Source organism: Euwallacea similis, chromosome 4 (genome assembly GCF_039881205.1).
Source record: "Euwallacea similis isolate ESF13 chromosome 4, ESF131.1, whole genome shotgun sequence".
NCBI classification, from domain to species: Eukaryota; Metazoa; Arthropoda; class Insecta; order Coleoptera; family Curculionidae; genus Euwallacea; species Euwallacea similis.
In genome coordinates, this window is record NC_089612.1 from 8102482 (window position 1) to 8127291 (window position 24810).

General features: G+C 34.9%; 1 protein-coding gene across 14 annotated transcripts in view; it reads left to right on the plus strand.

Moving 5' to 3' along the window:
• Positions 1–24810, plus strand: part of Stacl (Stac-like) — a 133178-nt gene that overhangs the window by 67189 nt on the left and 41179 nt on the right. For all 14 annotated transcript variants that reach the window (XR_010752059.1, XM_066388691.1, XM_066388690.1 and 11 more), the window contains exons 3-9: positions 2131–2239; positions 3020–3089; positions 3560–3712; positions 8553–8717; positions 14847–14927; positions 15416–15619; positions 17634–17909. Coding sequence is in view for 13 of the 14 variants with exons in the window: in XM_066388691.1 (XP_066244788.1) it covers positions 2131–2239; positions 3020–3089; positions 3560–3712; positions 8553–8717; positions 14847–14927; positions 15416–15619; positions 17634–17909 (1058 nt within the window). In the remaining variant the exon portion in view is untranslated. The remainder of the gene's footprint in view (positions 1–2130; positions 2240–3019; positions 3090–3559; positions 3713–8552; positions 8718–14846; positions 14928–15415; positions 15620–17633; positions 17910–24810) is intronic.

A 24810-nucleotide genomic window follows, 5' to 3' on the forward strand; every position in this document is an offset into this window, starting at 1 on the left:
TAAGCTGCGTTCTTTCAAGAAGAGACCTCCAAAGAGACTTCACACACAAGTTACAAACAATATTTTATGTATAATTAATGATACTTTACTTGAAACTAAGCTTTCTTTTGTGGAGGAGGAAAACCTTCACGGGTACCGGGTCTGATGGACAGGCGATTGGGTTATGTGAGATTCGTCGCTGAAGGAGACAGAGGAGGAGGAGGAGGATTGGGGGGGGGGGGGCACTACCCTCTATTGATCTATCATTCCCCAATCTTCCTCTTGCAATTGCAAATGCTAAAAATCCCAAATGTCTCGCATCTCCCCGTCCCCGTCCTGCGCTCCTTCACGCTACCCAAGCAGCATCTCTCCTCCTCCTCACATTCTTTCTGTCTGTGTCCTTCCTTTCCGCACTTAAAACTCGCCTCCTCCTCTCATTTTCTTTCTGCTTGCCATTGAAAGGACCCTCTTAAAAGCCTCACACCTTCCTATTCCCGTCCTATGCCCCTTTACGTTGCCTAAACTACACCTCTCCTCTCCCTTGCATTCCTCCTGCCCGTGTCCTTCCTCCCCATTTTTGGAACAACACTTACAGTCCTTAGCCGTGTGGTCCAATCCCCAACATCTATAAGACCTTCTAATCTCCACCCTTTTTTCCATCCTATACCTGACATATCCCACTCTTAAATATGGATCCTCCATTAACTTCACAGCCTTCTCCACCTCTATTTTCACAGTCACTGCTTACGTATCGTTCAGCTTTCTTTTTAATTACCCTAAAGTACTTGAGACTAACCTGAACTGACCTGAACTAACCTAACCTAAGATGAAAATAATAGTATGCGAAATAGACAGTTTACACACGGTTATTTTTACTTCAGGCACGCCCTCACATGGAAAGGGAAATGTATTATGTAGCGAAATAAATATATACAGGTATCACCAGTTCAAGTCGAAATACAGGAATTGTGCAAGTAGAAGAAGGACCACGTAAGGTTTAATATGTCTCCGACAAAGACCAACGAAGTGCGTTGCTGTTGAAGCGGGCGGAGTCAGTCCGGCCGGTGTTGGAAGTTTAGATTAGTATCCATTTCGCTGCCTTCGTGACGATGGAAATTTTTAAAAATATCAGAGCAAAAAGTAACAATGTAAATAAGTGGAAAAAACGAGAACATAATAACTCCGCACGTTAAAATCGCGATTCTTTACATACTTTACCCACACTTTGTTAATTTATTTATTTTCCGATATCGTTTTAAACGATAAACGAATCGTTCTGTTCCATTTATCAATTGTCGTCGAGCCTACATCACCAGTTCAGTTTCGGATTCACTAAAAGATTATAAACAAATATCAGCGAATTCCGATCAACATATTCATAAATGACGTTCCTAAGTTATGCTACAATAGGAAAATGTATAATAATTTATAAATAAGTAAAAATTCGAACTAATTTAATTAATCACTAGAATTTATATCAGTAAAAATTCTGAAACGGTGAATGATGTAGCAACATTGGACTGACTCCGCCCACTTCATTGTTGGTCTTTGTCGAAGGCAGAGTAAAACTTATGCAGTCCTTCTCCCACTTACACAATTCTGATGTTCCGACGTGAACTTGTAATACCTGTATGATCATTTCATTACAGAACTGCAGTATTAACTATTAAGCTCAGTTCTAGAGTCAATTTAAAAGGACCGAAATGGACTTCATTATTATCCGTTCAACTCCAAGCAATACCATCCACGCTATTTAACCTTCAGCAGCCGTAATACCCCAGTCCCCTTGGGTATCGATAAAACTCCTTTCCAAATACCACTCTTACCTAATTAATTTTAATAATCCATGAAACAACAAGGTCGATCGCAATGCTGAAAGCGTTACTTACCCCAAAAGTTAATTAAATTGGCTGTTCTATTAACATCATGCACCTAATTAATAATCAGGTATCAAAAACATGGTTTTATGCCAAAAAAGTGTATATTTGTTTCGTTTCCTGACTATAAGCTACAGATTTATCGATGTACACTCATAACAAACGAGGTAATGATATAATGCGTTGATTTATTTCTAGAAATAATACAGGATTTTAGCACAACAAACCTTAGAGTTTACCAATATATCTCTGATTTAATATTTCATTTACTCAGTTTCAGATTTCACACAACAGCTGGGCCAGATGTACGAACAACATGCTGAGGAAATGCAAATGATGGTTTCTAACTTCCGCAAACGGAACAACGAACTGCGCAAGGAAAGGTGAGGTAGAGACAGATAGTTTCCAGGGACCAATTACTTCTCGGTATCAATTACACTTTAATTAAAAAGTAGTTTTGCTTAAACGACAAGGACATATTTTCATATTAGGAATTCCCAACATATACTCATTACATTAGCACGAATTCCATCAACTCCATCAAAAAAGTCACGCAAAGTGCATTTTAATCTGTATAATCTATACGTATTTGTTAACGCAAGTTCCCATTTAGTGAGCAATTATTCCGAGGAATGATAAATAATGTATGTAAAAATTTGCCTCCGTACTGGAACTAAATTTCTTAAAAATATATAAAAAGTAAAAGAAGGAACAATCCGCCGCAGACACACAGATTGTATCAAAATTTCAGGTTACTATTCTTCGAAATACGGTTTGTGCATTAACCCGTATTAAATTCGAACGGTTCTGCATCGCCGAATATCTGGAGAAATATAAAAATTTCCCCTGGTTCAGATATCCCCATTAGTTTTCCCGAGATATCTAGTAAAACCTATAAAAATTCCTCACTTTCGAGAATTTAGCCACATAGGCGTTCCGCATGTCCCTTACAATCATTCATACATAATTCAAATTATGTAAATGTGAAATAAAAACGTTAGAAAACTCCTGTCCTGCATCCGTCTGAATGCAGGTTAAAGGGTTAACAGGAATTTCCTGAGGCATTTTCTGGATTAGTTTTGTTACGCCTATGCCATAAATATCGTTTCTCTCCAAGAATTCCTCAAGTATCTCTTATCTGACACGATATTTTTCTCCTTCAGGCCAGCGTGCCCCAGCTCATTATTTCATACCTGGGAGGCCCTTCTACAGGAAGTCGAGATCGATTCTCAGGTAATAGCAACCCTTATCTCACTCAATGCTGCAGCCAGATTACAAGCTAAGCCAAATTAAGGCCATCAGCGTTAAAATATAGAGTTTACACTCAAATATGGACGATTAATTTTCTCCTGATTATTCTATTTAAGTGTCAACGCAGCTCTTTCAGTTCAATATAGTTGTAAGCGATTTATCAATTGCAAGTACGCTAAGCAGATACAAAACTATCTGCAGTCCTGTTCAATTCATTTTACTTTAAAACGAGAATTACGCCCGGACGTTTTGTCAATTTTCGATTACCTCGATGTCGAAATTACATTTTCTTTTTATAAAGCTGCGTTGAAAGATTCTGAAAGCTTTGATCGAGTTAAATAAAGATTTCCAGACTAGCCAAATGAGGCGGCTTTGCCTTGAAGGAAATTTCACGACATTATTTTTCTCATAAATCAAAGAAAAGTGTTTTTTAAGTGATGAAACGTTTTCAGGCCATGGGTGATATTGCTTCGATCCTGGGAAGGCAAGTGTCCAGGCCTATGCTAGAAAGATCATTCTTCAGGAAAATTCAATCCAGGAAAGTGTTTACGCACAGGGAGAGCTATGAGACTATAATTGCTAAAACAGAGGAGAAACTGGCTAAGGTAACGTTTAGTGACCTTAAGTGGTGATCTATTTTTTTGACTAATCTGCACTCACTTCAGTTATTCTGTTTGCCTCTGCGTTACTACATAAATTCCCATATGGAGAATTATTTCATCTAAAATTCATATTATTGCTTTATTACGCAATTTGTGCAATTTGCACACAAATTTCCGCAATATCTATTAATGAAAGCTTTTATTAGAGCATTGAATGGAAAGATGAAAATTTGGCTTTCACAAAAATTTGAATTTAAAAGCTGCTGCAGTTCATAAGCTTGAAAACTAAACAAAAGAATCCATAATAAACTGCTCGTTACCCCAACAGGTTCCAGGTATTTTTTGAGTCATTTTTAAAGTCTCATAATTCCAAACCGGATGTTGTTATTAACGTTACAAGGTCGGTAATGGATAAATAACGTATGGGGTTGAACTTTGTGAACAGAGGCGTAGCCGAGCTTTATAGTCAATCTAAGTATGTTATTTACATAAAGACCGTGTATGATTTTACATTTTTCGTCATACCACCCCTATCGTTTCCAAAAATTCTTCCCGATCACACACACCTCCCATTTAATTATCTATTGAGTGTTTGTGAAGAAATTTTATAATCATGTCAAAAATGTAAATAAATGACGAAATAAAATAAATTAATCAAAAAATAAATAAATAATGAAGAAAAAAAATCCGAGACTCACTAAAAAAATTGAGAATTTTGAACTCCAGATGAAATGCTAGAAGAGGTACTGTGAAATCAAATGGGAAATTCAATAGTGAGAAAGCTCTTTTGAAGTTATTATAATTTTGCAAATGAAAAAAAAAATTTTGTTGCATTTATATGCCTGAAGTATTACTCAATTTGGTTTTAATAGTCAGAATAGGTATCTTTGGAAAGCTAAAATTTACAAATTGAGGTCAACATTACGAACTCACGAAATCAATGCGACTCGACGCGTGTCGACTCAACGCAACTCAACTGTACTCTACGCAACTCAACGCGACTTAACAAGAATCGGTACAGATATGTTTAGAGCGATGCTAAACGAAACCCTCAATCACTTTTGTTGTTAAATTAAATATTAGATGTTCGAAAACATTGCAAACCCACCCTATATTGTAGAACAGTGACAAGCGGTACAAATGGGTTTTAGGCCATTTTAAGAGAGAATTCTTCATCATTCTTTTCTAAAACTTGTTTTAAGAATATTTTTTGATTGATTTGAAAGTGCTGGTAGTTGGTCATGACTACAGATGAAGAGTAAATATACTTAATAATCGAACCGACATTTTGCATATCTAACAGTGAAAAACTTATTAAAATGATCCAAAAATGAAGATTTTTCAAGGGTGGTAAGTGCATAACCCAAACACACTATATAAGGGGGGCTATGGAAGATAGTCAACTACCTTATCTCAATAACGGTTTAGAAAAAAAGTTTAATATAAAAGTTATTCAGTTTTTCAGGAGTTTTTATTTTTTAATACTTTTGAAATTACAAGAAGGGCCAGAAAACCATGACGTGCCAAAAATAATTTTTTTTTAAATGGAATACCCTATATTTTGTTATGGATAATAATTCTGTTTGTAACTATAAATATTTTTTGTTATTACAAAATATGAAATATTTTTAGAAGTTTTTCAGTTAATTTAAGTACAGATTGAAAAAAAATAAGCTTTTTAAAATTCTCAATATATTTATATAGTATTAATTAAATCGTTTGAGGACTTATCCAAGTAAAAGCAAAAGATCGTTCCACTAAAACATATTTTTAATTTTCGAGAAATTTTACACAAGATGCGAAAAAAAAACAAACTTTTCGCATTTAAAATGTCTCAAATTCGATTTTTTTACATAGGACATACTATATTTTTTAATGACTTCTTTTGTTTTAACGAATTTTTTCCTTCAATCTTTACTTTAAATTGAATTAACCTAAAAACTGCTACAAATTGTTCATATTTTATAATAAAAAAAACGTATAGTTACAAGTGGAATTAATATTCCTAACAAAATATACTATAAAAAAATGTTTTTTTTGCCTCGCCACAGTTTTCTGGCCCATCCTGTAACTTCGAAAATGTTAAAAGAATAAAAATTCATAAAAAACTGAATAACTCTTACATTAAACTTTTTTCTTAAAACTTTCGATTTTTGACATAAAGTAGTGGACCATGTTACGTGAACCATCCTGTATGTAGGGACTGTTGTTAAAGAAAGCAGTTTCCTCAACACATGCATGCCATAGAAAGTTTACCTACTGTTAAGAAATAGAGGCAGCTATATTAAAACATATCAAGAAATATAGCCTAGAACGTAGTAACTAAGCTCGGAAAAAGCTCATTTTGTTTTATAGTTTGTTTCATTTCTGTTTGTTTGTCTTAATTAGAGAGTCTAAATTTCCAACTTGGCGAAGGGGGCCATTTATTGTGCAGCAACAAGCTACGTATATAAATACAGACGATAAAAATCTCGGATTTAAATAATAAATTAAGAGAAAGATTCCGAAATTTCAACAAATACGTACCTGAATAATAAATTAGGACATTAATAAAGGAACTGGTATGGCGACTCGATTTTCTTGTACTTGCTAAAGGATATGGCACGTAATGCATGGATATTTTAGGACATTTTACACTGCGATAGTGCGATTGTTATTGATAGTGCAAAAGTACTAAAAATCGTTCTTAATCGTATTACAATATCAAGAAACATTTTTTCACAGTTAGTGAACAAGTGATCCACAAAATATTTTCCCAGGAGCAAACCTTTTTTAATACATCAACTATGTAATTAAACACCTTAACTGTGTATCTACAAAGTGACAGTTTGAAAACAAACATTACATTTATTACAAACATTAACAAACATTACATTACAAAGTATTTAAAATTCCTCTAACCGTTGGCAATATAAAAATTTGGCAAAACACGTCAAAACAGATCTCAAGGAGGTCAACTTTTGAGGTATTTGTTGATGTACTTGTATTACATTAAACCCCCTAAATCTCAGGGTGCTTACCCTTAAAATTTTAAATAGAACCCCCCAATTTTATGTAATTTTAGATATCCTTATAGAATTCTAGATCGATACTATCCCTTTGTTTGTAAATTTTTTTTGCCAAAATTTAAATAATTTACTTCACAATTCGATGAAATGCTTAAAACCGATTCCAATGTAATTAAAATCTTTATTTTCAAATTGCAAAAGGTATGCAAGTTTTAAGGATGTTCCATTACAACATACACTTCCTAAAAGGTATAATAAAGCTAGTGAAAATTAAAATGTCCTATTTTTATTACTTTATGAACTATTGAAAATAATTTCCGTTATTTTCCAAGCACAAATACAACCGATATTCAAATTCTTTGCGAACGTTTTGGAATGTTTGAGGTGAAATAGTCCTACATTCTTGAATAATCCTTTGTTGGAGTTATCTTATTAAGTCTGGTTGAGTTTTAAACATTACCCATTTCAAATAACCCCATAGAAAGAAATCAAGTGGTATAATTTCTGGAGACCTATGTGGCCATTCAATAGTTCTTCTTTTCATAAATGGAAATTTAAATGGTAAAGTTTACGCTGAGCTGTTAGATACAACTATAAAGCCTTTTATAATTCATGAAGTGGAAATCCAAAGAAACGTCAATAGAAATTTTACTTTAAATGAACATTTTCTGCACTTTCAACAAGATGGAGCACTACCTCATGATGTAAATTCAGTAAAAGAGTAGTTAGATAATCATTATCCGAGGAAGTGGATTAGTAGGAGATAACCTATTGAATGGCCACCTAGGCCTCCAAATGTGACACCACTTGATTTCTTTCTATGAAGTCATTTGAAATCGATAGTGTTTAATACCCAACCAAACTCAATAGAACAACTGCAATACAACAAAGGATTATTCAAAAATGTAAAGCTATTTCACCTCAGACATTTCAAAATATTGGCGAAGAGTTTAAATATCGGTTGTATTTTTGCTTAGAAATCAATGGAAATAATTTCCAATAGCTCATAAAGTAACAAAAGCAGGAAACTTAATTAAATTTTCGCTAGCTTTATCATAACCTTTAAGAAGTGAATCTGGCGATGAAACCCCCTTAAAACTTGCATACGTATTGCAATTCCAATTTAAAGATATTACTTATATGGAATTGGTTTTAATCATTTCGTCGAGTTGTGAAATAAATTTCCTAAATTTTAACGGAAAAATTATTTCAGGAAAAAAGGATGGTATCTATCTAAAATGTTGTAGATATCAAAAATTACATAAACATTGGAAGTTACTATTTAAAATTTTAGGACTAGACACCCTGGGGATCAGGGGGTTGAATGTAATATAACAAAAAAATACCTCAAAAGTTGACACCCGTGATATGTAATTTGACGTGTTTTGCTAAATTTTCATATTGTTAGCACGTAGAGAAATATTAAATGCTATTCGTTTTCAAAATGTCACCCTATATAATAAATGTGAACTTTTTGCACTTCGATAATGTAATTAAATGCAATAAAATAAAATAAAATAAAAAAACATCTTTTTTATAATCAGGTAATTCATGAACCAGAAAATATTTTTCCTGATATAAACTTTCTTTAAAATATACGTTAACTATGTAATTAAATTCTTCCATTAAAATAAGTGTGAACTTTCAACACCCGCTTCCATTTAAAAAAATTACAAATTTAAAAGCAAAAGTACGTTCCATTTCCAGTTAAATGACAGCTCATGGAAGGGCAGTTAAAAACTTAATGGAGTTATTCCAAATAATTGAAAGCCTTTTATGGGTTGCCACTTCATTTTCCTATTAACCAAACTAGGTTAAATAAAATTTCCTTTCAGACACGGCAGGAGTATAAAAGCGCTTACCTGACTTACCTGGCGAACCCCACGACTGAGAGCTTAAGCTCATACTTTAACGCGCATAACGCATATGTGCAGCAACTTCACGCTACCAACGGCATGATGGAGGAGTTTGGAAACACAACTTTACCATCCTTGTTACAGGTAAGAACATATTAAGTCAATTGGCCACCATAATTAGCTCAAGTACGTGAATATCTTAAATAATCTATATCCATTATAAGATCAAAGGTCACTACACCTGGACCGTGGTAAGGATGGAGAGCCCTTCCGACAAAACATATCTCGTGGGGGCAATTTATAACAAGAAATTCCGCCCTATTTCCGAAAGCATCACTTCCGAAAGGCAACTTTAGCCCTAACTAAGTTAACTAAGTGTAATAAAATAAATTAAAACGTGACATGGACACGTACTTTCCACCCATTTAGGCGGGAGATCAGGTCTCACTTTCGGGAAAGTCTGAAATACATCTTTCCAGTTTAATCTTTAAATATATTGCGTTCGATAAGTTTGTTATTTATGGTCCCCGAACTTTATCGCTCGGTGTACAGTGAAATTACATTTTAAATACTTTAACAAAAATTAACCAGTTTTTTCCCAATCACTGGCCATTACCGTTTGAATACCACCTATTTCCGACTCGCTTTGTTACCGAATCAGACCTTTTAAACAAATTTAGTCTACTTGATTTGATCAATAATTTGGAGGGCCATTGAAACCTTCCCAAACGGAAATTGATCCAGCTATAAACCAAACCTTGTCGATTTATATATGGATGACCCTTATTAACCAATACACGTGATTGATTAAATTTTCAAACTTATTGACATCTCTAATGTGCACATGGGAATCAATATAAAATATTGAATATGGGCCTGATTTCCTCATTGTTGATGGACAGCTTGGTTGGTTTGGCCTCTGAAAGGCCGAGCAGGTAAATAATTCATGTTCTTAAGCATTTAGAGACAAATTATAAGCATGAAAATAAGTATTTTCCATGTACAAATTGTGTACCTTCTGATGTATTACTATTTAATTCTACATAGTAATTTAATACAACCCTCGGCCACACACTGCACAAGTCACCTTGGCCAAGCTACAGGAGTTGGAATTGGAAACTCTTCGTCATCCACCGTATTCACCCGACTTAGCACCCACAGATTACCACTTCTTTCAAAATTTGGATAACTTCTTGGTAGGGAAAACATTCAACTCCGACGAGGCTGTCAAAGCTACCTTCCAAGAGTTTATCGACTCCCGGCCTGTAGGCTTTTACAGCAGGGGAATCAATGAACTTCCCGTTAAATGGCAGAAGTGTATTGATAATGGTGGTGCATATTTCGATTGACAATAAAAACATTTCATATGAAAAAAAAAATGACTAAAGTTTCAATTCAATTCTACTCATTTCATACTACACGACCTAATAATTACTTAATGTGATAAGTGCCATGAAAAGCATCGATAATTTTTCAGTTTAAATTGCAGTTATGCAAAATTGTCAAAAGTTTTTATACAGGGTGTCCCAGGAAAAAGTGTCCACCCTGAATATCTTTTCTGTTGTTTGTTAAAAAGAAATGCTAAAAAACATCAACTTTGATAGAGAGACGGACGTCAGTTGGTAAAAACTTGTTTTCGAAATGTCATCCATGCACCCCTGGAAACCACCCGTTTGAAATTTTCAAATTGGAAGAGGGATTGTATTATACCTCATTTGAAAGGTAATATTATTCTCCATAAGGTCAAACCTTTATTTTTTATATTTGTAACGTCGGTTTTGTAAAAATTAAACGAAACCCAAATAACCTGATTTTAACCATTTTTACTGATGTTTTATTTATTTTATCGTAAGAAATATTGAAAGTGAACTCCATTGACTTTCATGCATATGTATCACTGGTCCTCAAAGCGTCATCGCATTTTATTTAACATTTCTGGTATTATTGACCTGCACTCTTCGACGATTCGAGCACGTAACTCCTCAAGGGAATCAGATTGTATGTCATAGATTTTGGCCTTCAAATATCTCCATAAAATATCCAGGGGATTAAGATCAGGGAATCTCACGGGCCACTTCACTGAAGCTCTTCTACTATTCCATTTTCCAGTGAATTCTTCATCTAGAAATAGTCGGACAGCAGCAATGTAGTGTGACGGCGCTCCATCTTGTTGAAAAACTAATCGTTGTTCTAAAAGGCGGGGATCTTGTTCAAGTATTTCAGTTATCCTAGGAGATATGGCGTCTGTAGACAGAGTTGTAAATAATTTTCTCCATTTAAAATTCCAGAAATAAAAAATAACCCAAAAATGTGATCACCTAACATATCTGCCCAAACGTTCAATTTTCGAAGTTATTGAGTATGAGTCTCTCGGGATAAATGAGGATTGACGTCATGGCACCAACGACAGTTATGTCTGTTAACTTCACCACTTAAATAGAATGAACATTCATCAGTAAGTGTTGCATTATACAATAAATATCTGTTTAAACGTAACATGTTAATAAAGAATCCATGTTACTAATCGACGGTCGAAATTATCCTCATTTGGTTTCTGTACTAGTTTGACGACTTAAGGATGGAATTTTACTTCTTTTAAAACTCTTTGAACAAAACTTTTTGAAACGCCCGAGTACTCGGCAATCTTTCGTACAGACATTCTGTTGCCCGTTTGAACATACCCCAGAACCGCAATTTGAACTTTATCATCTCTCATTAGGCGGTTAACTTGGTGTTTTTTATTTTGGATGAAACCAGTCTCATTAAATTTCATTAGAAACTTAGATACATAAGGTTGGCGTACCATTTTGTCATGATGATTTAAATTGAAGACACGAGCTGCCGCACTTGCAGAATTATTGTTTTCGTAATACAGACTCACAATCTCCATTCTCTCTTGTAACGTCTAAACAATTTTAATCAAATTAAAAATTGAACCAACTGCGAAGCGATGTCTTGCCACAAAGTACTGAAACCACTAAGTGCAGAGGAAAATATCAATAAATTGTTTCTCCAACAAAATTAGAGTTTATCAATTTTAAATGGAATGTTGGAAATGTCATTGCTACTAATACATTTGGGACGTAGAGAGGGTTTGAGTCTAACTGTACACTTTCAGCATTTATTACATTAATATTTATAGTTAAAATCAAGTTTTGATTTTTGTATAATATCTACAAGACCGATGTACAAAAATAAAAAATAAAAGGTTGACCATGTAGAGAATAATATTACCTTTCAAATGAGGTTAACACAACCCCTCTTCGAATTTGAAAATTTTAAAGGGATGATTTCCAGGGATAGGGGGATGACATTTCGAAAACAACTTTTTCTCCAAATGATGTCCCCCTTCCTATCAAAGTTGATTAGTTTTGGCATTTTTTTAACAAACAAGAGAAAAGATATTCAGGGTTAGCACTTTTCCTGTACACCCTGTATGTACATAGATTAATTTTCGTTACATAAATTGTATTAAAAGAATTCCATGAATCATGTCTTCGAAGAATACAACCCCAAGATCGACAGATTTCAGTTTGTTAAAGCATTGCAAGAACGACCGAAGAAATTATCGCGATTATACAGGATGTCCCAATGAAAATGAGCCACCCCGGATATTTCTTATACTCTCGTGTTTGGAGAAATTTCCCGAAGTACATCGATTGATTTTTCTTGGAGAACATATTTTGACGTACACTTGACACCTAAATGAGCGACCCCCTATGAGGGAGCGTTAGAAGGTTTCGAATTTGAATTGGGAAGAAGAATGGTGTGAAACTTAGTTTTAGAGGTCTTGGAACCCTCTTTACAATAAGCTATGAGAAAAGTAATTTTGACCAGTCGTTTTTGCAAACATTTAAATTTTATTTGTCATCGTTAAATTTACCTTTAAAAAATACAATTTAAAGATTTAGTTAAGTTGAATGTTTGAATTGAACTTTATTTGCTTCCGTACAAAAGTATAAATGCGATTCAATCATTCCACGTACATTTTATAAAACTTCTGGCGTTAATTGGCAACATTCTTTTTCACTACTTTAGGTTTAAGGTGTACCCATAAAAAAATCTCAAGACATAAAATCTGGTGCTGTGACTGGCCATTCGCTAGGCCTCTATGTCCGATCCTATACTGGAGAAAAATGTTATTTAGGAAATTTCGAACAGGTGTTTCATAATGAGGCGGGGTTCCATTCTGGTGAAAAAACAAGTCATGAGGAAAAATGAACCAACGATATGATTGCCTAATATCCCAACCCAAACATTGAATTTTTCAGGACATTGTATATGCTCTTCCCGCATTAAATAGGGGTTAATTTCACTCCAATATCGACAGTTGTGCCGATTCACGTGACCGTTAAAAAATGAAAATTCATTCGAGCAACAAATGCCATACAGTAGATGTCTATTTTGACAATCTGTATATGATTTCACAAAATTCTAAACGTCTGTAAAAATCCTCTTTATTTAGCTCATGGACAAGATTTATTTTGTTAAGATGAAATTTATACTTATGAAGAATTCTAACGACAGATGATCTGTTGGCTCCAAAAAATTGACGATCTTCGAATAAACTGCGTATTGTCCATTAAAGCAATGTGGCTCAAAACACCAAGTGAAGTAGCTTCGTTATTGACAATTCGTACTAGGTAGTGCTTCTGGTTGTGAACAGGATTCGTTTCCCTGAATTTTTCCATCAAAGTCAATATGCACTTGTGACGAACAAACTTATCAATATGATACTAGTTAAGCATTCTTGCGGCAGCCCTTGCACACTCGTCGTTTGAGTAATAAAAATTCATTAATTTCATGTGTTCTTGCATTGAAAATACCATACTCGCGTTTTAAATCTATTAACAATGAATAAAATTTAGTCCTACCTTGTAGAAAATAGCAAACCCAACAAGGTTTTTATTGAAATTGATAAAATCTAGAAGCGATAAGCAGAGAATTTACGAAGGAAATCTGATTTTTTTTTCTTGCAAGTGAATTTAGCGATGGTGATATTGAAATTTTTGCAAAAACAATTTGGCAAAATTACTTTTATTATAACCTGTGGTAAAGAAGGTTTGAAAATGTTTAAAACTGGATGTCGCACGACCCTTCTTTCCTATTCATATTTGAGGGGTTGTAAAACCCCTTTTCAAAGTCTTGCTTGTTCAGGCGTCAAGCGTACGTCAAAATGTATTCTTCAAGAAAAATCAATCAACGTGTTTCGGGAAATTCCTCTAAACACGACAATATAAGAAATATCCGGAGTGGCTTTTTTTCATTGGGACACCCTATAAAAGTCTATTAGGAAACCGCCATTAACCTCTGTGAAAAAAGATTAATGAAAAATATTAAATCATGTCTAAATTTTCATATGATTTGTGAATTATTTCGTTATATAGCAAACATCATGCTACTGAAAATGACAGTCAGATAGATAGAATCCCGAGCCGCAGCGTTACCAATTTTGTACTGATTGGCCCTCATCAGACGATCTTAGGCGAGTAACATTGCTCGTCATATGGTTCAGAGATCAGATAGTTCATCAGACGGGCCAGTTCTTCAATATGAGCGTATAATACCCTGTGATAGCCTAGCCAGAGGAATTTCTTTACTCTTTAGCAATTCCCTCAAGAAATCATCGACGGAAACTATGTAGTTAAATGTCAGTAGGGACATTAACCCTTGTTCCTGTTTGTCTCGTTCTCAATGGTGCCTTACACGAAACTGTTTCTCTACGGATGTCTGATGAGCGCCAAAGAGCGCGAAACGGGTAAGATATAATTTTACCTTAAGGAAATCATCGAGATATCTGAAAATCGTGAAACTAAAACTTCAACTAATATAATGAGTTCATACTGAAGTAATAAAAATTCCAGCTGCATTTCATCTAGAAAAGTAAGTCATTTTTATACGTAGGTAAACGAACGAAAGCATTTGATGTTTCACGTCACGGACTTTATTGCATTCAACTTACGTGCTAAGTTGGTTAGAGAGGAATTCCACGTTAGAATGGTAGGATTCCAATATATAAAGTGGAGTAACCCCAATAAATCGTACCCTGGAGATATACTTTGTCGGAAGTGTTTCCTTATCAGATACAACCCATCGAATTGAAAACGAGCTCAAAGGGATCACCTTTAATCTGCTTGTGACATCTACTATTACAATTAAATGACGCGTTTTAATTCAAATATTTTCCTTTCTTTTTGTTCTCTCTCTTTCTCTTCTCTTTTCTATCTGTAATTATCATAGTTGGTCTACATGATACACTGCTTCGTTTTCCAGGAATTAGACGAGATTTACGCGGATTTATGTTCGACGGTGACTGATGCAGTTATACAGGGTGCTGAGATAATCTCTACTAGGGTGAGTTGCAATGCAATATTATTATGTACTGGATTCCAGCCTTTTATTGTTGGAATCACGTAGCTTATACAGGGATGGAATATTTTAAATATGTGATAATATGAAGACAAATTTCGTATTCTCCCTCGTTCTCAACATAGCTTAAATGATAAAGCTCTGAAAGGGAGAGCGACAAGCCATTATTCACTGCTTGAAATGCCAGCGGAAAGAAAATTGAACTCAAAAGTACTAAAGGAAAAATTCTTTGAGTCGGCAGTATTGTTACATTTGATGTAGTTGAAAAACCACACTTCGCTGCTACTTACTCCATTAAATTATTTTCGCCGCATTTTATGAGAAAAATTCTCGCAACGCCGCAGCACTCATAAAAAATGCCTGAGGGCCACACAATTACCGTAAATAACTCTCTACTTTAATAAGTTATGATCATCGGCCCTTTGCTAACCCGCCACTTTAGCTGCCCTATGTAAATTTAATTTTGTTCTTAGGCATTAGAACAGGCGAAACGGTATGAAACGTTGGTATCCCAATGCCGATCTGTATCCAGTTCTTCAGATCTCTCACACATGGCACGATCATTGCCCATTCCTCAAGGGCGAGGACTAGTGGTGAAAAGGGTGTTTGTGCCCCCGCAACCCCCTCTGCCCCCTGAAGGCAACGAAGCAGATATTGCAAATGGGCATGTTAACAACGTAAGTAACCCTTAATTTTTGTTCGCTTTAATAAACGCGATTTGCGCAAACCTGCCATTAAATTCTCTTTTTCTTGAACGATCGAGGGATTTCCATTTTGATTGTTCTAAAATCCGGCTCCATTTTCGAAAAATGTTTTATGGCCCGAGCATTATCTTGCTGATCACAAATTAATTTCCGTCGAAATATAAGGGAAACGACTGGAAACAAAGTTTTAATTATTCAATTATAACTTCGGGGTCGTCAAAATCGTGAGAGTTCACAAAAACTGTACGGAATTCATTATTCCTTTCGATTTAAGTTGTTTTATTAAGGATTACTGAGACTATGAGCTTTTTCAGAGAGTCGAAATGGAGATCGCACACCTATAGATTAAATTCAGATTCTAATATTACAGAAGTATAATCGAAAACTTTTCAATTATTCATCAGAATTTTTCATGGCTCATTTCCATTTAATATTAGCAGATCTTTACGCGCACATGTGCGGTAAAATGTTTACAAGCACACGTGCAACATAAAATGCCTGCATTTTGACATTCTTCACAGAGATTTTTGACATTTACATATCACTTCGATTTGACACTTACATGTCTGCCAATGTGATTTCTATAGGATATAAAATTTTACCTAAAACATGGTATACAGTTGAAGCTTAACGAGCTTTTATTCGATTCATCCATTTAGTCATTTATTTATTTATCCATTTATCCTTCATTAGCTCGCTTAGTCGGCAATAAACCGATTTTTCTCGGAAAACTTTACAGCACATAATTATCACAAAAAAATATTATTATAGTCAAATAAAGGAACTTTATTTCTGGGTAGTTTATTTACTGTTAGGGAGATTATTATTATGATTTATAAAAATAAGCTATTTTTGAAAATCACTCTTTATACATAAAATACGCTATAATGTTTTTCCATTCCATTCTTGATTCGACATTAGTTGCAAAAAACAGTAGTAACAATAACAATAATAACAATACTGGAGGTCCAATCAGCATGAGTAATTGAGAAGCAGATGGCTTATCAGAATCATGAGGAAATGCCGAGCACCCCGTGTACCGTCGAGGAAATCTCCAGCGCCGTTAGGTCTCACAACTGGAGAGCACCCGATCCTGATGAGGTACAAAAATTTTTACTGAAAAGGTTCTCTTCTTCTCATGAAAGGCTAACAATATACAACAACGAAGTCATCGCTGACCTTCGTGACATGTCACAGTTCCTCATACAGAGAATGACATCACTTTAGATCCAGGATCCCTATACCATGAGTACGCACCGGAGCCTGTTTTGAAGAACGAAAGCCATAAAGTGTACTAGGACCGTAGAGTTCTGATAGAGCACGCAGTAACTCAAAATAGGCCAAGCATAATACTTGTGAATAAAACATCCGCACTAATCGATGTAGCCATCCCAAACAACAACAAGCTGGTGACAAAGCATAATGAGAAAATCCATAAATACAGGGATTTGCAGGAACAGATGAGGATGAGGGGCAGATGGGGAATGAGAAATGTGCTCATAGTTCCAGTTATCCACTACAAACCACACTTACAACTAGAGTTATTGCGAAAAATTTGCTGATTAATCTGAAAGATCTGGAAGTCGACGAAAATCTGCTTAGGTCTATGCAGAGGGCGGTGCTTTTAGCAATAGCGCGCACTATGCGCAAATTTCTAGAAAAGGAGGCAGGACACCGTGCCACCTAGGACCTGCTACTACCATGCGAGTCCTACCGGATCTTAGTCTTTTGGTACCTGTGGTATCTGGAATGAGATGATCCCCAGAGGATCATCTCATTCTACAGAGGAGTGAAAAGGAATTTTCTTGTACAAAAATAATAATAATACCCAATGTTGTGCACAAAGAAAAATTGCATGAACACACTGCATCAAACAATTAAGAAGATGTCACGTTTTTCAACACGAATCCAGATATTCAATTCAGATAAACACCTGCACGGCTGTTAAAAAAGCCTTAACTAAAGAATCTCCCATTATCTTTTACAGGAGAACGTCCCTCCGCCTCTGAGAGATGAGTTAGTGATAGATCAGCTTTCGGCCGTCCAAATTAAGCCCTCTCACGACGCCCTCAAAAAAGAGTCCGACGATCTCAAAGTGCAGATACGGCAAATTCAGGATGCTCTGGATACACTCTTGAGGATACAACAGCGATCGGTCGATGCCTCCCTATACAACAAAGCCAACGAATTGCAAGAAGATGTCTCCATGAAACGGTTCGATTTGAGGGTTGCACAGATACATCTTAGTGCTATTAATGCTCAGGTACGTGATAAACACGATTCTTTCATTTGTATTTCATATCTGAAAGGTGTTCTCATGCTGCAATACGCAACAAATGAGAAAGAGCAGAGACAGTCGCGTAAAGAAACGTAATTTTCATCACGAGTTCCTGTTTTCCGTACATGTTGGTTACAATCATTTTACCTCATGAGTATGATTTGAACTATAGCTCAAATCGATTTAAGGTCTCCTCTCAACAGTTTTGAACTGAATTGAGTTTTTCACCCATTTCACGTCTACGATCTCCAATCCTCAGACAGAATCATCGCGACAAAATTTTATTTACAGGATGTTTATTTTAGCACTTTATGTTATAATTATGTTTCCTTATAAAGTACGAAATGATAAATGCATAGTATCTTATTTCAACAGTATTTTACATAAAAAACAAGGAGAGTCACTCTAACATACGGTCGTGAAATATTCGACGTCTGTTAGGAACTAACGCATTGAGCTAACGCTACTACCTATCACATTCTTAATGCCTATTACAGTTTCGCTCAGTGTTTATTTTCCAAATTAATATATTTTTCCTGTTTCGTTTGATTGACTTGTTTATCTTAAATTGACTAATTCAAATATATTTTTCAACAAAGTTTCATAACATTTTATATTTACTTTTAAATGTGGCGTCTTAGGGTCTTTCTAATTGATCGAGACCAACTACGTTATGTTTCTCTAGCGCACGCTGAAAAATATTGCCAATTTTCTAACATTTATTCAGTAACATATTACGTAAAACATCGTTTTTCTGCGATTGTCAGGATTCTTGCCGACTCAAAAATGATATGAAAAAACCTCCAATTTTAGCGACCGACAGCCATATGAAGCATAAAATGTTGAAGTTTTAAGCAGTATATCCCCACTATTTTTCACAAATGGTTGTAATCGTAGAAAAAATATAATATACTTCTCACAAAATAACAATTTACTACTTATATGACCTACTGCGCTTGCCTGCAGCTCATGCGCAAATGTCATATTTGTCCATAACAAATAGTTTTTAATTTTGGAAACTCGCGGAACATAACTAAGTTATTGGTAGGAAGATATTTTGCCTTAAAACTAATAGAAATTTATTTATCATCAAAAGGTGACTTTTTAGTGATGGTGTGTTGTGAAATTTAGAGTTTTTTAACTGGTGGACACTCAACCTAATGCTTTTTATACTTTTATTATGTAAAAATATCTAATAATTGTCCGTCTCCTCCAGTTTCGCCTAAAAACCAAAAATCTCAAATGTATTTTATTGATCGGGGTCTATGTTCCATCCTTTTTTTTTACTTTCGCTTAAGGCCTCCATTATCGAACTTCGGATGAAAAGTTCGCTGGCAAAAAAAACAATGAGCTGTCTCCTTTTTGGAGATCTCACTGATTTCAAAGAGCTTGTCTGCAAATGGATATTTCCGTTGGAAAATATGATAGTGGTGGCAGTCTAAATATCACGTGTGAAGGTATTCATGAATATTTAATATTAACCATCTCCGGGGAGACAATTAGTGTTTTGGAGTTGCTGAGCCATAAAACTCTAAATCAGCCTCTATCTATCCCTAGGTGCCTCAATCTAATAAGGTAATCTCAAAAAACCTCATTAATTTTAGTAAAGGTGTAGAACTACAGAAGTTTAGGTTGAAGCCCGATATAGCGAAGACAGCTTAATTCTAAGCTCTAACATTTAATTTTAAGTTCTACTCTTAATAGAAATCCCAACCCGAATCTTGCATTTCATACTCCTAGCGCCCATTAGCAGAGAATGTTTAACACTTAGTCAGGAATTTATATGAATCGATAGAGAGTGCCTCGCCATTATAAATAGATTCACATAAGGCCATTTCAACAGCAGCTTTATCAATGTTACAAATTTACTCTCCTTTGCACACAGAGCCCTTTGCATAATTAACAATATAATCTTGGAAGCAAACTCTTTCAGCCTTTCAAATACATTTACAACTGAACTACATTTCTTACTCTCTTTAGAGAAACAAGAGTATTTCTTTGATACAAGAACCATTAGAGAAGCTTACTCCTGTCTTTAACACGGTTTCTCCATTCTATCGTTTTTTCCAAGCAATTTAAAACCCACATTTTGTATCGAGACGTTTCAGCTCTTAGAGAACTTACAGTTTGAAATTACCGCTTTGAAAGCTCTGACTTTTTTCAGGGCAGAAAATGAGACTCACTTTGCTTTTTACATATGATAATGAGTAATTCCTGAATCACAAAATAATATTCAATTGCGAATTTAATCATGAAAGGAACATGAAGAATTCCAGTTGTCGCTTTAAGCATGAAAGTTTGTTCTTGCAAGCACATTTAGGAAACGAGTTTTGAGCTAAGAGAATTCCACGTGGTGTCTCTGGACCACATCACTTGTAAACGCTCTTAAAATGTATTTGAAAGAATTCTCATTTCTCAGCAGATTAATGCCCATTTGTCTAGCGATGGGTTCAGAACTACCTGAAGAAATCTTTTTGTCTAGGCAGAATCTTACCAACTCCTCCCACAAGATCAAACAAAAATAGTTTTATCCGGAACCGCCCAAAATAAACAGAAGAGCTTGAACTGTTTATATGTGAAGATTGGAGAATTGTTTAAGGTGTTTATTCAATTCAACTCATAATATCATTCCATAGAGAGCGTCAATTGAAAACGAAGCATCCTCGATATTTCGGTCCTTATAGAAAATATGTAAATATGCAAAAACACGTCGATTTTATTTTCAAGGGGAACATTCTTTAGATCGGTTTCCCGTTAAATTATATGCACCCTCTAGCGAGGGTGGAAACAAGCACTAAAATCTTAAATGGGAAAAAGGGTTGAATTATACCTCATTTGAAGTCTTTGAACAGATGATTATTTTTATTTTTATTTGTTTATTTGTATTTGTAAATGCAGTTATTTAAATATTCTACTTGTAGAAAAAAACACTAAGAATACGACTGTTGGATTAAAAAAGGACAATGGAATTCTTAAGTTTTTTATTAAATTATTATTTATTATTGTACATTTTATTTTGCGAGTTAAAGGCTGATAATTGCGTTTCACAAGAAAATCCTATTCATTTTCAATAAGATGGAGCTTCACCACACTATTTTCTTCCTGTTAGATGTGGTGACATGATGGGTTTCCTAGCAAATAGATTAATCAAAGAGGACCAATTGAGTGGTCATCATGATCGCCCGATTTAACATTACTGGATTTTTTCTCTGAAAGCATCTTAAATCTGTTGTTTATAAAATCCAGTCTCAAGATTTGGAAGGATTGAAGAAAAGAATTACAGCTATATGCAGAGAAAAAAACCAAGAAGTTGTTGTCAATGATAGAGTAGAGTTGAAAAACAGACTTATAATTGTTTAGAAACATTTGAAGTATTTTGAAGGCTTAAAACATTAATAAACAATTTTTCTACAATACAGTTAATACCTAAGCTTGTTTACGGTTTGGACATGATTTTTCGAAAACCTCTCAATGAAAAAAGGACAAGTACATTTGGAAAGGTAACTGAAAGACCTTTCAAATGAGATATAAGTCAACCTCCCTTCCAATTTAAGAATTTTGTAGTTGTTTCCATCCCTACTAGAAAATACATGCAACTTAACAAAAAACCGACTTAAAGAATGTCCCCATTGAAAATAAAATCCACGTGTTTTTGCATACTTACATATTTTCTATAATGACAAAAAAATCTCGGGTAGTTCGTTTTCAATTTGACACGCTATATAATTCATAAATTTCATTCATAATTTCAAAACAAAATTCAAATTTTACCTTCTGAAGGAAACCTTCTGCATTGAATAAGACGTGCCTGAGAACCGTTAAATGTAACAAGCAGCCATCTGCGAAAATTTAAAATTCAAATGACAACCGCATTTACGTCTTACTATTGATCATCTGTTATTCTCGAGCATTTATTAAAGTTTTCTTTCAAATTCAAACCTAAAATCAAATATACTATCGGCTCAAACATCAAAGTTTTTGAGGTTCAAATCAATCAAAGTTGGAGTTATTGCTTACGGTAGCGGGAAAGCTTGTTTTGAAGTTTTGTTGGAAAGACTCAAATATGCAAACAAATACGCAAATATCAAGATCAATAGATGAGGAAGGCGAGTTTGAAACAATGCGGCATTATAAAGCCTAAATTGCACTTTTGCTTGATCCTTTTTTGATCCTTTTTTGTTATAGAGATCATCTCGGCATTCATTAAACACAAACACATAATGAAGCTTGTCATTCTCTCTCACTGATATAATGTTTTTATCGAGTGTGAATTATAGAAAACAAAATTCTGTCACTCTTATTCAAGGCATGCTATTTCTCAACTAATTTAATTCAGACTCCGTTTTTTTTTTTTGAAAGAGAGGGAGAGGGGTTCCGAAGTCAATTATTCTTGAAACACAAAAAGAAAACATTTCGTCAATCATAACATTAATTATACGGCCGGGACTCGTGCAAATCCGAAAGGGGGACTGCGGTCGTCGAGGACCAATAGGAGGACCCTGGTCATCTAAGTCCGATAGGAGCACCCTGATGTTTTATTTCACATTCGTTTCTATGGCAACCATAATTAAACGACAATAGAGATGATGTTGATGTTAGGACTTGCGACGTATTGTTATATCATGGATTATAATTATGTTATTTATTAGTTTAAATGTTCATAGTGAGTTTAAGAAACTGATGTTACGCCCATGGACAATCCCAGCCATTGGGTAATACTGTTGGAATTCCCAGCGTTTAACACCCATCTTCGGCTGAGGGAAGTTATTTTATGATTGGGATTTCCAGCACTATTCTTTGTCGGACTAAAATTGCGAATCTAAATTAAAGGTACCGCTAAAGAATACAATGGCTGGGCTCCAATAAAAGCCCAGCGACCATGCCTCTAAGTGCTACGCTTTAACGCGACAAAGTAGCCTAGAAGCCGCGAATGGGGCCTTATCGGGAGTACGTCTATGGGTGTTACACCTCCGTATCAGTACTTAAGGAGGGTGCGAAACTGAAGAGGCTCTCTTTTCTCGCTACTTCATCACGGACTCGTGCGCGCTAGATTCTTCTCGTCAACATTCTTTAAATAACGTATCTCTCGATATGGTATAGTTGTTAATGTTACCAATAAACCTTTGTTAAGTTAAGAAGGTTTAATTTCTCTTAAACGCGAAAACAGTGTCTCTGAGACTGCGAACTCAGGGTGGTCCTTCATAATCAATCAATCCAGTCCACGATCTACGTAGTTCACGGTTATCGTATCGAAAGGGGTGAATCGACCCAACCACGTACACGCGCCAAATTTGGACCAAACAGTTGACATTATGTTTGATTAACTCGCTAAATGAATAATCAGCCATCGGCGTGTCATTACTCTCTTGTTATTCAACTGTAAAAAAAGTGGAATAACGTCCTTCTAATTCATTTAACAAACCCAGTAATGGTGTGTCTGACTATACTTGGATGAGCTGAATAACTGAAATATGTTTTCTCTCTTATTTTTGTGAAGAAGTTAAATAGTAGATTGATAATGGCACGTATATGACGCATAATTTACCTGTCAAGCATATAACAAAGTAAACCGGAACGTTTTCATCCTTTCCATTGTTATTTTACTTATTGCTATCATGATAATGAATGTTAAATGAAACGTCATCGTTGTCATAGTCAAAGTGACCCATTATTAAGAGGGTTAAAGAAACCCAGACGATTTTTGATACTAATCTGAAACATTAATCATAAATATTGAATGAAAAACAATAGCATCTAATAATATATACGGAGCCATCCAAAAAAAAAAAAACTTGACCCCCTTAATCTTGAAAAATAAAGTATTTTCGGAAAATTCCCAAAATACGTCAAAACAATTTTTGAGAGGGACGAATTTTTATATGTATATAAAATTCAACCCCCAAACTTTACCCTTATGCGCGTCACAGCAACCCCCTCAAAAATTGTAAATGGAATGAGGGGTCATGTGATACACCAAATTAAAGACATTTTTGTCCTGTAAACTGAATGAACCTGCAGTTGTTTACAAGTTAAAAATACCTTTAACTTGAAATGTCACATGACCCCTCGTGCCATTTAAAATTTTTGAGAGGGTTGCTGTAACGCGCATAAGGGTAAAACTTAAGGATTGAATTTTATTTTAAAATTCATTCGCCTCAGTAACTGTTTTGACGTGTTTTGAGAATTTTCCGAAAAATCCTTATTTTTCAAGATTAAGGAGAGTCAAGTTTTCGTCGTGTGATCCTGTATACAAGGAGTCTTGAGATTGAGCGGTTTCATGTAAATAGGTCAAACTAACATGAACTAATAGTTTTTTTTTAATCGAGCTTACGAAACATATATTAGCTTTATCCGCATCCTAGAGGTTCTAATATCATCCTAAATCCCATAAAACTTTGACCACCCTGTATAATTATTGTTAGGGCACCAGAGTGCGTAATTATAATGTCCATTAATAGATAACAGGACAACAGCTCGGAAACAACTAGAAAGTATTACTGGACAGAATGTGCGTAGAGACTGATCAAATTTAAACCGCATTGCTGACCACGCACAAAAAGATCAATGAACCGTTCCCATATCAGGACTTTCGACTCATACAGATATTCAGCGCATAAATGACGAAACTTATTTGAAGTTTTCCATGAGTTCATGAGATATTTAACTGAAATTTGAAATAATGATGTTTTTTAGGGTCTTATATTTTCTAGGGCGGCCCGAAAACTTTCTTACACGCCGCTGACCCGAAAATCTGGATGCCTTGTTCACTTTAGAGACTTTTTTGCTTCGATATCTGTCACTGTTTTTGCAGATATTATCACTCGTATACCTATGTTTGAATGCTGTTAAAATTATAATATCAGGGCACTCTGTATATTTCTGTTTC